The 13,816-nt window shown below is 54.2% G+C and overlaps 4 protein-coding genes across 4 annotated transcripts; 1 reads left to right on the forward strand and 3 right to left on the reverse strand.

Annotated features, from left to right (window-relative positions):
- Positions 1 to 186: 186 nt before the first annotated feature.
- Positions 187 to 1,626, reverse strand: GCG54_00008023 (uncharacterized protein; the record flags this gene model as incomplete). Its single annotated transcript, XM_045407995.1, has 1 exon — positions 187 to 1,626. The coding sequence occupies one exon, from the start codon at positions 1,624 to 1,626 to the stop codon at positions 187 to 189; it is 1,440 nt and encodes a 479-aa protein (XP_045265667.1).
- An 854-nt stretch (positions 1,627 to 2,480) lies between these two features.
- GCG54_00008024 (uncharacterized protein) lies at positions 2,481 to 3,652 on the reverse strand (the record flags this gene model as incomplete). The annotated part of the gene is made up of 2 exons (XM_045407996.1): positions 2,481 to 3,545; positions 3,644 to 3,652. 2 exons carry the CDS (start codon positions 3,650 to 3,652, stop codon positions 2,481 to 2,483), a joined length of 1,074 nt encoding a protein of 357 aa, XP_045265668.1.
- Positions 3,653 to 7,926: 4,274 nt separating this feature from the next.
- Positions 7,927 to 8,643, reverse strand: GCG54_00008025 (uncharacterized protein; the record flags this gene model as incomplete). Its single annotated transcript, XM_045407997.1, has 1 exon — positions 7,927 to 8,643. One exon carries the CDS (start codon positions 8,641 to 8,643, stop codon positions 7,927 to 7,929), a length of 717 nt encoding a protein of 238 aa, XP_045265669.1.
- A 3,084-nt stretch (positions 8,644 to 11,727) lies between these two features.
- On the forward strand, positions 11,728 to 13,543 carry GCG54_00008026 (Protein AFG1; the record flags this gene model as incomplete). Its single annotated transcript, XM_045407998.1, has 3 exons — positions 11,728 to 12,109; positions 12,171 to 12,618; positions 12,676 to 13,543. The coding sequence occupies 3 exons, from the start codon at positions 11,728 to 11,730 to the stop codon at positions 13,541 to 13,543; spliced, it is 1,698 nt and encodes a 565-aa protein (XP_045265670.1).
- Positions 13,544 to 13,816: the final 273 nt, after the last annotated feature.

Raw genomic sequence — 13,816 nt, forward strand, 5'->3', positions numbered from 1 at the left:
TCAACCATCAGCTGACATCGTGAGCAATGCTTGGGCTGATATATCCCCTGTCTTTTGTTGTGTACGTAGGTGCTGGTATGAGATTCGACGGAGGGAGCATTGAGCGCCACACAATCGACAAAAAGAACAAGCAAATTCTCCAGCCTAATATGTATGCATGGACTCCTTGAACACCAAAAACACCCCTTATACTATATGATACTGCCCGCGGCCTCTGCGAAAAAGCTTCGGCGTCTGACGGGCCCTCTCCCCGAATGCCGCCTCGTGTGCAAGATGTCTACGCTCCCCGTTGATCCAATTTGCAAACAGGCCCCCCGTCTTTTCACCGTCTACGAAAACCTTGGCTGCAAAGAGAGTCTGCTTCTCTAGCCGGTCGTGGCACTGGCCTATCATCGCCGCAGCGCTGGCGAGCGCCGCCGCTTTTTGTTCTTCTTCTTCCGGGGTCTTGGGGGTCGTGCGGTCCGTGGTTTCGCAAAAGGTCGCGAGGTCTTCAAGAGTACGACACGTGTCCGGGGTATCGAAGAGCTCAACGGGGAACTTTCTGAAAGCTTCGAGCAGCGTTTCGATCTGACTTTGTGTCTCGTAATCAGGACTGCTGGCCGTTTGACGACTGAAACGAGTGGTCATGCAGTCGTAGAGTGTGACGAGGTCTGCTAGTTGGTCCCTGACGGCCTTTTCTTCTTGATGCGCCGGAATGAATTGACTTTTCAGGGAAGCAATCCTGAGAAGTCCTTCGACGCTTTTTTCATGATAGTGAGTCTGACTTGTGTCGGAGTTGATCTGGTCGTTACCAAAGGAATGCTGGGGCTTGGTTTCCTCCCCATTTCGATCTCTAGAGGGAAAAGGACTCAACTTTTTGAAGAGTTCGTGGAACCATTTGTTTCCCTCTCCCTTTCCGCCACGAAGACCGCGCGCGCGGCTGTTTTCGGTTTGTTGTCGTTTGCCAGGTGTACCAGGCAACTCGTCGCCCTGTCTTTTAAGAGAGTTCTGGGATCTCGCCGGCGAAATGTCTTTGCCTATGTCGGCCCACCACTTTGCATCTCGCGCCGCCTCTTGTCTTTCTTCCTGTTCATCTAGTTGGCGTCTGATGCGTACGGCTCCGCTCATGTCATGGGCCGCACGTGGCTCAGACACATGTTGTCCCCCAAAGGAAATCGGCGTCAGCGCTGAGTTTGCGAAGGCGGGGTCGACAGTTGGCCATGGCTGGTACCTGGGGGCTGGAGACAATGGTTGAATAATCCCGGCAGCTGGTGCTTGTGACGGTGCCTGGATCCCAAAGGCAGCTTGCGGAGGAGGCGATGCTCGTCTTGGGGCCGCAGACGCGAAGATGAAGCCCCGGTCATCCTCCGCGGGAGGGAACAGAGATCCTGGCGGTTGAGCTTTTTGCGGAAAGTCAGGTTGGCTTGGGGCGTTCTGGTTGCCAGGAGGAAAAGGGTATTCTCGGGGGCCGGCCGGAGGAGGAACAGGCGATGCTTGAGGAGCATTTCGATTCGGAGGTGACGCAGCCGGCGAAAGTGGTTCAGCTGGAGGTGTCGGGTCGCCCGTGACGTCCCCTGAAATACCCTGCTCAACTTCCTCCATCTGGGTCAAGAGAAGCTGCTGCTGCTGCAATAGCACATTACCCATCGTAGCAAAGGCATCGCTCCCATCTCCAGCTAGCCCTCGCATGTTAGTCAAGAAGACGGCCGCGTCCTCAGTCCTCTCAGCCAACCGCCGAAACGCTTGTAAAGCTTCATGGACATGACCATGTCGGTATTGGATCTCGGCTAGATGTCTCCCGATTTCGACTTCTTGAGATATGAGTGAACACTGCAAAAGGTCTATTCGCTGTTCTGAATATTGAATTCGTGTTGGTTGTGGTGGTTGCTGCTGTGGCTGTTTGTGGTTCATAGTGAAGGATGGGTGTCAAGCACATGAAAACAGGCATGAAACACTAAAAACGACAATGGCTTGAGAAGACAGTAGGATTCAACACAAACAAGTCGTGGGGATCTTGCTTCCTTTAAGAACATTAGGAGACATTTGTATCCGTGTCGTTGTCGGGCTGAAGGGAAACAATGCCCGTGCTCACCACCGTACGTGATCTTTATATGTCCACGGGTGCCTCATTCGCCACGTCTCTCATTCAACATTTGATTTTGCAATGTTGCTGCGATGTGACAAAGACAATCAGAAAATCCGAGGGACTGGATTTCGATGCCCAAAGAGATGTAACGGTTTTGGTTCTTTTCGAGAGAGGGTGGTGGTCGAGAAATGTCGTGTAGCCTTTGTTTCTTGTTTGCCATCTCCTGAGCTCCCTTACTTTAGAACAATAGGATATTCTCTTCTTTTTCCTTCAATACTCCGATCTCCTTCTCTTTCGACGCAGATCCCTGAAACCACATTTTCTGGCAACGAAAGGGCGACTTGGCTTTCAGCAAAGCTAGTCTATTCTCAGCCCCAAAGGACGAGTTTCTGAACAATTCACCTGGATCTCACGTCTATTGTCTGTTTCGTCTGTAGGAACGCGGCATGCGAACTGGGTCGAGTTGTTGTTCTGGAGGAGGTCGTAAGTTAGGTGCCGATGAGGAGGAGCTATACTGGCTCCATACGATGTCTTGGGCACCATATTGCGGATGCGTAGATTCTTCTTGCGGCCATGGAAATGCTCTCAGGTTGCCCGTCTGTAGATTTCGTCGGTCTTCCGCGCTAGAGTCTGTGTCGCATAAAGATGCGGGGCCGGAGTGGCCAGCACTTCCCGTCCCCAGGTGGGGAGAAATGAAGGACTGAGCCTGATTGAGGGGGTCGTAGACCGCGTACGGTGAAGCGGTATGCCCCTGACAGCTTGTCGGCAGAGAGGTTGTTGAGTTTGTCCGAGGAAATGCTGGGTGAAAGTGCAGAGACTGGTTCGACGCGTAGCTTTGCATGTTAATAGCTACGCTACCAGAAGGTGGAGTCGGGTCTCCTGGGAGCCATGGTTGCTGGCTCTGCGGGACGTGATCGTCGCTTGGAATTCGGGGCCCTCTTGTTTGTACATAGACCGGTTGAGACGGCACACTCATTGTAGCTGCGGAATCCACCCTGTACGGCGGTTGTTGCGCATCTTCTGACAACGCACCATAACTCTCGCTCGGGGAGTTGGATGCCGTGTCATACGCAGAGGCTGGGTCAGATTTTGCTTGATGTCCTGTTGCAGGGAAGGGCCTCGAGAGATCGAGGGAGTCGGGTCGCCTCGCTGCCATGATGCTATCGAGAGCGTTCACTGCGTGCCCCTGCTTCCTGCTCGCTGCAGCGTGAGCCTGGAAATCACGTCCGTCCCCATGATCAAGGACATCCGTTCTCAAGTATTGGTCGACTTGACGGTCGCCCAGGCCGACTTCACTGAGAAGCTGTCGAAGTTTCTGGTTCTCCTCTGCGACTCGGCGTGCAGCTTGCTGAACCTCTGCTGAAGCCTCTATGCCCTTGAGTTGGCAATCACGAAGACGCTGCTCGAGCTCCTGGACGTACTCTTTCTTGCGAGCTCGCGAGCGGCGTTGATTGTCTCGGATGCGGTTCCTTTCTCTTTCCTGCAGCAAAAAGATTGGTAAGTTGTTTCTCGCGCAAGCCAGAGCAACCAGTTGTTGGCCTGGGTGTTTGTCTGAAGTTGAAGATGTGAGGTACTGACCGCCTCCATTGACACTTGACTGATTAAGTATGGAAACAACAGAAATGTGACAGAAGCAGTTTGTGGCAAGTAAAAGGAGCTATGCTCGGGATTGAGGGGTGGAAACGGACGGGGGAGTCCCTTCCAGATGGGCACGAATGAAAGCTAACCAGGTGTCTCAAGATATTGGGCATCTACCAGATGCAGAAGGTAGTGGGGTAGAAAGCCTTAGCTCACGTTTGTGGCATCCGAGACGAAGCTCGAGGATGGGAGCAGAAATATGAACTAGCGGGCATCGAGAGGGCCAAGAGACTTTAGGTAAGGTATTTTCTGCACGCAAAAGAAAGCATCAAAGCCGGCAAATCATCAGTAGCCTGAAGAGATTTACACTACACTGCGAGCGGAGGACTACCTGCCTGACATGGCCGAGGCTGGTCCGACGGAGTGTGGACAAGGATGCTGGGGTTAGCTGGGCTGGGGTCGTCTTCCAGCATGCTGCGAGACTAAAGCCAGCCCGTGCCGCTAGGCGGGATAAGGAGACCACCGACCATGGAGGAGGCCCGGAAACCGGGACATCTGGTCGTCAGATCAAGATTCAGGCCCGAATAGTCTCGCCTTCACCGATGGGGTTCATCGAATAGCATCATGAAGGTGAGTAGCTGAAAGAGACAAGACAATGTAGATGGCTGCAAGATCAAGGAGGTGACAAAGGAGCGGCTGAGTCTGGAGGCGAAGTAAGGCCTCGGAAGTGCTTGGAAGGAGAAGGAGATGAGGCAAGAAGATTATGAACCTCGGGTCTTGCACGAAAAGCTTGCAGACAAGCTGCACGCCTGGCCGAAAGCAATCGCCTCTCGGTGGAGCTGGTATGAGATGCTAGCTGAATATCGCATGCCAGGGGCGAATGAAGTCTGAAGGGGCCGAGTGTTTTTGTCACCCGAATCGAATTCTGAATAAGATTCCGCAAGAAACGTGGCTCTTGAACTGTTGTAAATGGTAGTATCTCGGCCGCAATCAAGGACATCGGTACTCCTTTGAGTAAGAATAGCAGTCGGAGAAGGATTTTCTTGACACAGCCCCGCCTTGGCCTTGAAGATTTTGGACAGCGGCATCACCGACGCAACGGTGATTGCATGAATTGGCTCTTCTGAACATTGAATCTGAGATGATGAAAAGACAACCATAAGCTCCTAGGCCCTGGCTACGTCGCTACTCCTGCTTAAGCCGGAGAATCCGCAGTAGCTTGAGGATGAGGTGGAAGTAGAGCTCAAGAATGGAAGAGGGATGTTTGTGGGCACTCGAGAAGATTGACAGCCGCCCTTGGGGGCGAGACATGTACTTAGACAGGCGAACGAGGCCCGGCAAAGCATGGGTCTACTATGGGGAACCGAGACCTGGGCAGTGGTCGATCCTGAATCCCAGGTGTTTGGATTTGTTTGGCCATTCCGGTTCGTTGACGGGAACTCTAGGGTTCGTTCTGCTGCGAGGCATCGGTTGGCTTGGGAGATTCCATAAATCCAAATAGGTCGATGATCTGTTCTCTGTGGAGACGTGGTGACAAACTCGGTAGGCGAGCTTGCGTAAGGGGGATTGCCCCATGCAGCAGGAAGAAGAGCCTCCCGGACTATCATTGTTTTGCAAAGCCCGCACGACGAGCTTACAGGCTGCAGCAGGAGATGAAGATGTCGTCAACCCAACGACGGACGACGCACAACGAAACGCAGGACATTGTCCCTGGGCCAATGGAGGCGCGGTGGCGATTGGCTTGAGAGATATCCATATAACAGAAGATTAGGGGCTTTACTGTGTTGGAGAGTGTCGAGAATAATCAAGAATTCGTTACGTCCCCGGTCGATTGGATTGGAGGGGATGGCTCCCCTGTCAGATGGTGGCATGATGCAACGGTATGGCCGCTCATGACGATTAGAATAGTCAGGTGTGGGTTCACGGGTCGACCGATCAAGAAGAAGCGGCAGGGCCGTTGGGGGTTGGGTTGGACGTCGGAGAGAGGCCAGGCAGCGTGGTAGGTACGGCGGTTCGTCGTTGTTTGTCTCTCTTCTGGACGTCTTGGATCGTGGTTGGCGGCTGGGGAAGCGGCTGCAGGGTTTGGTTGCCGACCAGGAGCAGCTCCCGGGGGGAACCCTTCAGGGTCTGCGTCGTCCTATCTCTTGGTTGCCTTTTCGAAGTATTGAGGTGCGTACGTCCTCGCAGGAAGGCACCTGCATAGTAGTCACGAAGGGTATACGGACGCTGCAAAGCAGTTCACTAGACAAGGGGCGTCCGGCAGGCACACTGGCACAGCATGTCGATTACGGTATGGCCTAGCTAGACGTTCCATGCATGTCTCATTTGGGAGGCAGAGCGGGATGAGTTGGGGTTGCAGTGTGCGCGTGTCGGTGATGAGCGACAGATGCAGGCCGGATAGAGCACCCAGGCTCAGACGGGAACCTGTGAGTAACCAGTCGGGTGAGAGACATTGGATGGAGCACGGAGGCGGAACGAGAACGAGAGACCGACGCCGGGACGAGGGAGCAAGAGAGATGTACAGGGGCTCTGGGGGCTCGAACTCGAGACTCGGTGGACATGAGTGTCGAGAGAAACAGAGAGAGAGAGCATGGTTCTGGTTGGTGAGGTTAATAGCTGCTGGGCAGTTAGTTGGAGAAGGATTGTTACTTGATTACCTACCTCTATCCAGGCCAGACTAGACCAGACCAGCCGTTGGAGGCAGCCACAAAACACCATGACCACGGGCCGGGGGTGCCATCTTTGCTCTAGCTTGCTCTAGCTGCCCCGGCCCCGGTTGGAGTGATGCTGGGTTTTTGGGACCCCACGATCGCCGGGCAGGGAAGACTGGGGGGGGCCTCCAGACATCCCTAGACAAGGCCCGGCGCACTAACGCTGTCTCGCCGTTTTCTGGCCCGTTTGGCGTTAACAGCATGGAATTGCCCGTGAGGTAGCACTTCCTTGCTGACCGAAGGGGGCCAAGACGCAGCGTTTGGTACCTAGGGTGGTGTAGGTGGTACCTTAAGGTAAGGTAGGTAGTAAGGCACGCACATCCGAGCCCTGGCCGCCCGCGCCTACCATACCATACCTTAGGTAGGTATCCGTACACTAAGGTAACCTTTACCTCCGGGACCCACATAGTTATTTCCAGTAGGGAGGCCCACTTGGCGTGCCTCTCACCACCACACTGAGGGCAAGACCTGCCCTGGGCTTTCTTCTTCCCTTCCACATGCACTGAACTCCGGTGCACTCCACCATCGCATCCACGTCCGTTGACGTATCCATCCCGGTATTCGTCCACCTCTTACATGTCACGCATCTTTGACGACAATCCTTCTCGTTTGCTACGTAACGAAAAGACGTCCGGTCCACTGTTTTGGGCCAGCTCTCAGCAGCACAAGGGCTTCGAGAATGCGAACGGTGCTGAGACGTTGCCGCCGCCAATACATGCCATACGCACCCACGCAGCATATGACGGCTTGAGATTTCATTCTTATTTCATCTTTTGCCTCTCTTCCCGTCTCCCGTCTCGATCTCAAGAAAGAAAAAAAGTAGGGAAAAAAAAGCGGCTCTCGCCTCTGCCACCTCCGACCTCGCCCTGGCTGGTTCAATCAACTTGTAGAACCGCACTGCATTGGCATGCCTTGTGTGTACGCCCATGGCATCCTGGCTTGCCTCGCAGCCTCCCGGGTGCCTTCCGCTGCCACTCCATACATGCATTAGCCCTGCTATCACGCTTCGTCTGCAGCCAGGCGGCATCCGACTGCCAGGACACTTGATCCTTCCGCTCCAATTTTTGCGATTGCCTGGTCTTGCCGGCCTGCCCAGCCTGCTACCGAGTATTGCTTCAGGCACTCGGGAACCGTCTCGAAACTTGTTCAGCCATCACTTTTCACATCCGCCCGACCGCCCATCGACCTCAGCTGATGGCCAGAACACACAGCTCACAGCCGGCCAGCCCATCGAGGCCTGCCTCCGCTGCAATCGTCACAGCCTTCCGTCGATGCAAATTTCGGCGTCGCGGGTCGTCTATTCCTGGCAAAACATTCAGCAGCATGTGATCTAGGGGGGTTGGAGGAAGCATAGAAAAAGAAACCAATCCCTAAAGAGAGGACCTGTCGGCTGCCATCCTCGTCTTGATGATGCCTACGCGCAATCCGAGACTTTCTACACCGTGTGTCTCACCCAAGAGTCGTCTCTTCTTTGGACATCCCACGCCCGCCTCATAGGTTTGAGCTGCTCCGCTGGTCCGCAGCCAACCGGCTGTGCGCTCGGTACTCTGCGGACCCTCGTCCGGTCACTTTTTACCAGCACGTCAGCCACGCGCTGGTGACCTTGATGTGGTACTCGTCAAGCATAATGTTTTCCAAGTCCGCCTTTCTTTGCATCAAGAGACTGGCATCAGAAGGACTGTTGGATGCGAGAAAACGGTCTCTTGCCTGCACAAACCGACGCTCGCAAGCCTGTAATCGTGTCTGAACAGCTAGCCTGAGCGCATCCTTGTAGCATACGGCGCAGCGGTCTGGTATGTGGCCTCCGTCTGGGATCGTGGTAGGTATCAGGAAGATTTCCTCCCTGGTGATGTGGCGTGCAGGTACTCCATGTCCACACTGGCCGTAAGTGAGCTCGCAACGGCAAAACGGGCAGCTATTGTGCTCTCGGAGCCATTTTGACAGACATCGAGCTCCCGCCAAATGCCCGCAAGGCATGATCAAGGGGACGCTGTCGGAATGCCTCCTTCCGCTTTCGATCTCGGTCTGCTCCTGAAAAGCCAGACGACTGTATTGGCATATCTGGCAGATCAATCCTTCCGGTTTGTCGATCAAAAAGGTGATCTTGGGACTGGGAAAGAAGCATCTTCCCACTTCAGGGGCTGTAGGATCTTGGGGCCTGAGCCAGCTACTAACAAGGGGCAGAAACGTCTTTTTCAGCCACGAGTCTTCCTCCCTTTGCCGTGCTCTACTACGTCTCGTTGAAAGGTATTGTTTTTGAACATTGCTAATCCCTGGTACGGTGACCATTGTGCCTGGTTCAGGGGCGCAGCAGGTTGTTCGATGGTGCAAAGTCGACTTAATTTGGGGCGGCGAATGGCTTGCCGAAATTGTGCTCCAGTGCGCGTTTGTTCGAGACCTCTTGCAGAGGCCCTTCTCGTCTGTACTTATTATATTACCTCTCGAGATAGGGCAGCGTCTTCGACTTGGAATCCCACAATCACGCTGTTCGACGAACAACGGATATGCAAAGATCCCCTTCACCATATCGATACTGACCCTTGATCGATGCCCTTTTTGACTCGAGGTAGAGGCATGACAACAAAGCCAAGCGCCTATCAAAGACTTGAGTACCTACTATACAGCTCTGACTGTCGTCAGGTCAAGGCGCCCAGGGCGTCGCAGCGGGATGCTGCAACTGCATAGCCTTAGAAGTCTAAGCCAACAAAGACTCATATTGATACCTCTGCACGTCTCCGAAAATCATCGCTACCAGTATCACACCGTGTACGCTGGCAATTGAGGTCACATTGCACGGCTTGATCTTCAACCACCTGTCCTGGAGCATTTAATGAGTCACGGACAGTTTCTAGTGTAAACTCCATAAATCTCACGGCCACGGGCTCGGATTCCGAACTCGAGATCTCGATGCGTATCAAAGGATGGCCGAGCTCAGCTGATCAGTATTTTAAACCATCTGGCATCCGCTGTAATAAGTTGTGAGGGTTGCTCCTCGCTCTGATGTCGAGCGATTTCGATAAGACTTGTAGCGCGTTTAAGACACGGCTACTTAGCTTGATAACATCGTGAGCTTTGAGTAAGAAGACTATTGTGGCATCAATTCTTGTACTAGAGGACTGTTTGGAGCATCGTTGGCCGTCTGAGCGAAGGATTGAGCGACACGACCGCACTGAGCAGCCAGCAATCTTGCCCCCTATTTCTTCTCCCCGTATTTTCCAGGATTGTGGATAACAACGTAGGTCTTCAGGACTTCTCCTTCGCCGACAGTAGGCCAGAAGCTCACGTTCGCTGCTCGTCGCTGCATTCTTCTGATTTCAGAAGGTTGACGGGATACTAATGCCGCGATCTTCAACTCAGGCACCACCAGCTAGTTACGAGCTTTGCTGGCTCCAGTATGCGAGTGTTGCTACATCGATATTGAGGATTCTCCCCGAAGCCACCCTTTTCTAAATTTGACTCCCCCGAGTACCTCAAGGCCTATGGCGTACCCAGCACTCTGCCGGTGTGTGCGTTGGTGTGATGACAGGAAGCAAGACACGACGATGCCGTGTACCACCGCTAACGCACAGACAGCAAGAAATCAGCCGACGGTTGCATGCGATGGATCTCTCCGGCCTTTTATCTTGAGGTTGAGGGGTAATGCAGTGAAGCCTAACGTCCGTTGGGGGGTAACGTTGACCGGGATGGATCTGTCCGCTCAGGGTTGGGCAAGCTTACTCTTGGGGATGCGTACCTGGGTCACGAGAGTCACAGGGTTCTTTGGACCCATGGATGTCGAGACCTTACGGAGGCTGCAATAAACCGTTCAATGTTTGAGAAAAACGGGTGCGCCTCCGCGGACTACAGGCATCTAACCTCAGCGAGCCCCCCTTTTCCACATCGACCGGCTGGGTGAGGGATTGCTTCTGCCTGGAAACCCCTGTGGATATTAGCTGAAATAGCCATGGGCTTCTATAACATGATATTAGGGTTGAAGGCCTCAATTTTGGACGAATGCGAAAGCACAACATGATGCGAGGCTGTCGGGCATTTGGGCAACCGATCCCTGGAGGTCTAGATCTTTGGTCTAATGCTTGCGCATCAGGCCGGCCCAGCCTGTGGCGAATCGAATCTAGAATCAACAGCACGGTCTGGAATTCCCACAGAATGATCTCCAACAACACTTGAACGGGGCTCTGCGAGCGGCTCCATCGGCATCCAGGTCAATCCAAGCTTGCCAAGATGTGCCTGCTACTGAGGCGCACTCTCAATGGATTGATGATTTTTCGCGTTCTTCTGTTGAGGAGCAAAAGGTTCTTGTGACTCCCCTCAAGTCCTTTGGTTGAGAATGTTCCCTTCCGTCGAAAACCCCGTCCCATCTCATCCGGGATTAAAGGAGCCGGCTCGTCTCCCGAGATAATTTCTGTCTGGGGCTCCTGGTTTGACTCCTGCTTGCACCGGGATCCAAGGCTCTGAGGTATGAACGCCAACCGCGGACGAGAATCGCCACGTAGTGCAGGATATGTTTTTTCGAAACCCACCCAGTGATGTCAACCGTGCCCGGTATTAACTTGCCAATCATCGGTTGAAAGCTATGGGGATGGCTTTGTGTAACCCCAGAAGCTGTAAATTTACCGTCGCGTGGAAGCTGAATGCAGCTGATCAGGAAAACCTAATTTGTCCGATTGCTATATATCTTGGCCTCTTGCGAGATGCTTTACTTGAAGCGCAGCTCATGTTTTGGTTCTCATACATACTGGTGCCCAGCGTTCAACTCGGGGGCCACCTGGGACCTTGTCAATGCATTGGAGAATGAAGGCAAATTCCGGTGCAGAAACAACGAAACCGGTGTTCGTCCGTATCAAAAAAAAGACTTCGTCCGACTCGACAATCCCACGGTTTGAAGGGATGAAGTTGGTTTGAACCATCTGGTCTGAGCGCCAATGCCGAAGAAGCTGAGGCCATCATCAGCCACATCCAATGCTTTGGTGCAGCCACAGGATGTCCAATCAGACGAGGAGGAAAGGAGATACTTCGGCAAGGTGGAGGGCCCCGCGGCGGCACTGACAATGGAAGGTGAGGTGCCCTGCGACCGCCAACGGGAATACCGAAGAACGAAGAATCCGGGCAGTACTAAGTATGCCCGTCTTCCCGAGGTCAGCCGTGGCGCCCGCTCCACTAACCCGTTAATTCGGCACCTACAAGTATCGCCGGCGGCAGGCATAGCGTCATTTTTTGATGTTCTGGGCGACGAAGCGTTTTTGTGGCTTCCACATCACCCCTTTTGCGTCTTCTCGTCCAGCCATTGCACCGAGAGCGCGGATCGCATAACATGTCTCTGCGCGCATCGATTCTTATCGAGTTCTGTTTTCGTTGATGTGCCCGCAGCCCACCATGCGCGGCGTCGCTGCTTCTTCCTCCCTCCCCCTCCGTCGCCTATGCCTGTCGCCGCCGCTCGCCCGAAGACTCCCGAGACGGCCCACCCTCCGCCGCACACTTTGTACAGCCTGTCTGGCGAGCAGGACGAGTGCCAACAAACCCAGAACCACGGTCGCGCCACGTTTCCCGGCGCAATACGCGAGCTATGCTGGTCAGAGAAGGGCAGCGTCGGCGGTAGCAGCGGCAACAGAGGGGAACAACGGTGGGTTCATAGAAGCCGAGGGGAGAGGCGCAGGAGCTAAAGGGGCAACAGTGACGAGAGATGACTTTGGCCCGATCCAGGAGTACGATCGTCGGGTGGACAACGGCATCTTGCGAAACGACGAACACCAGAGAGGTGAGAAGATTTGCGGCGCAAAGGCTAGGATCACATGCTAATGCGATCGGGCGGGCGACAGGCATCATTCAGAGCCTCCAACACCTTCACGACGAGCTCGTCAACTACCAAGCGCCAGCAGTTGTGCACCCGACTCTCGATTCCCTGAAACCTGCGAAATCAGTGTTTGGATCCTGGTTCGGCGGAGGCAAAGCACATGCCGCGATTGGCGCCATTCCGGCGAATCTGCCCCGCGGGCTCTATCTGTTTGGCGATGTCGGCAGTGGCAAGACGATGCTGATGGACTTGTTCTACGACACCCTGCCAAGCTCCGTCAAGTCCAAGACGAGAATTCACTTCCACAACTTCATGCAAGACGTCCACAAGCGCCTTCATAAGATGAAGATGCTGCACGGTAACGATGTCGACGCTGTGCCTTTTGTCGCGGCCGACATCGCAGAGAAGGGCAATGTCCTCTGCTTCGACGAGTTTCAGTGTACAGATGTGGCAGATGCTATGATTCTTAGGAGGTGAGTTTTGAGCGGCATAAGCTAGGCGTGGGAACTGTGGCGACTAACTGTCAGCAGATTGCTCGAATCACTCATGTCGCATGGCGTTGTACTGGTAACCACATCGAACCGACACCCCGACGAACTATACAAGAACGGCATCCAGCGCGAGTCTTTCGTTCCGGCAATCAAGCTGCTCAAGAACCGGCTCCACGTCATCAACCTCGATTCCCCGACAGACTATCGCAAAATCCCAAGACCCCCTTCTGGCGTCTACCACACGCCGCTGGACGCACACGCAAGCTCCCACGCCGAGAAATGGTTCCGCTTCCTCGGCGACCCCGATTCACCCGAGCCTCACCCGGAGATTCAGAAGGTTTGGGGCCGCGAGATCCACGTGCCGCGGGTGAGCGGCCGCTGCGCCTGGTTCACCTTTGACGAGCTCATCGGCAAGCCTACGTCCGCCGCCGACTACCTTGAGCTGGTGCGCTGCTACGATGCATTCATTGTGACCGAAATCCCGGGCATGACTTACCGCCAGCGCGATCTGGCACGCCGTTTCATCACCTTTATCGATGCCGTGTACGAGTCGCATGCCAAATTGGTCCTCACGACGGAGAAACCTCTGACGGAGCTCTTCGTGTCTCGCGCGGAATTGGAGGAGTCGCTAGGCAAGCAGGGCAAGGAAGAAGCTGGACAGGGCGACGGCGCGATGAGTCACCTGCTCGAGGATTTGGATCAGAACATTGATTCAATCAAGGGTCTCTCGGGTCTCTTTTCGGGCGACGAGGAGGCATTCGCGTTTGCACGTGCGCTCTCTCGTTTGAGCCACATGGGCAGTCGCGAGTGGGTTGAGCGAGGCATGGGTCTGGAGGATCAGGGTGGTAAGAAGGAGCGCGACGACTGGGCAAAGGTACGGAGTCGGCAAATGGAAGACAGCATGTGAGCGAGGGTGCATACGACGGAAAGCATACGCCCGCAGAGTCGTGGGCTGGGCTACATTTTGACATTTGCACCCTATTCCATCATGTATCAAAACTCTTTCATTTTCTAGGCATATGGTTGGTGGTTCAGTCGTGAACCCGCATCTGGAGAACACTTGCATACCCCGGTCGACTGAGGAACTCCGATATAAATGCTATTACATGAGATGCATTTTAGTTTGCGTTGCCTTGTGACCTGGTGTGGTAAATCGTTGTGTACAACATGGTAAAACTTC

This window comes from Colletotrichum gloeosporioides, assembly GCF_011800055.1.
Source record: "Colletotrichum gloeosporioides strain Lc1 chromosome Unknown consensus_35, whole genome shotgun sequence".
Classification (NCBI taxonomy): domain Eukaryota; kingdom Fungi; phylum Ascomycota; class Sordariomycetes; order Glomerellales; family Glomerellaceae; genus Colletotrichum; species Colletotrichum gloeosporioides.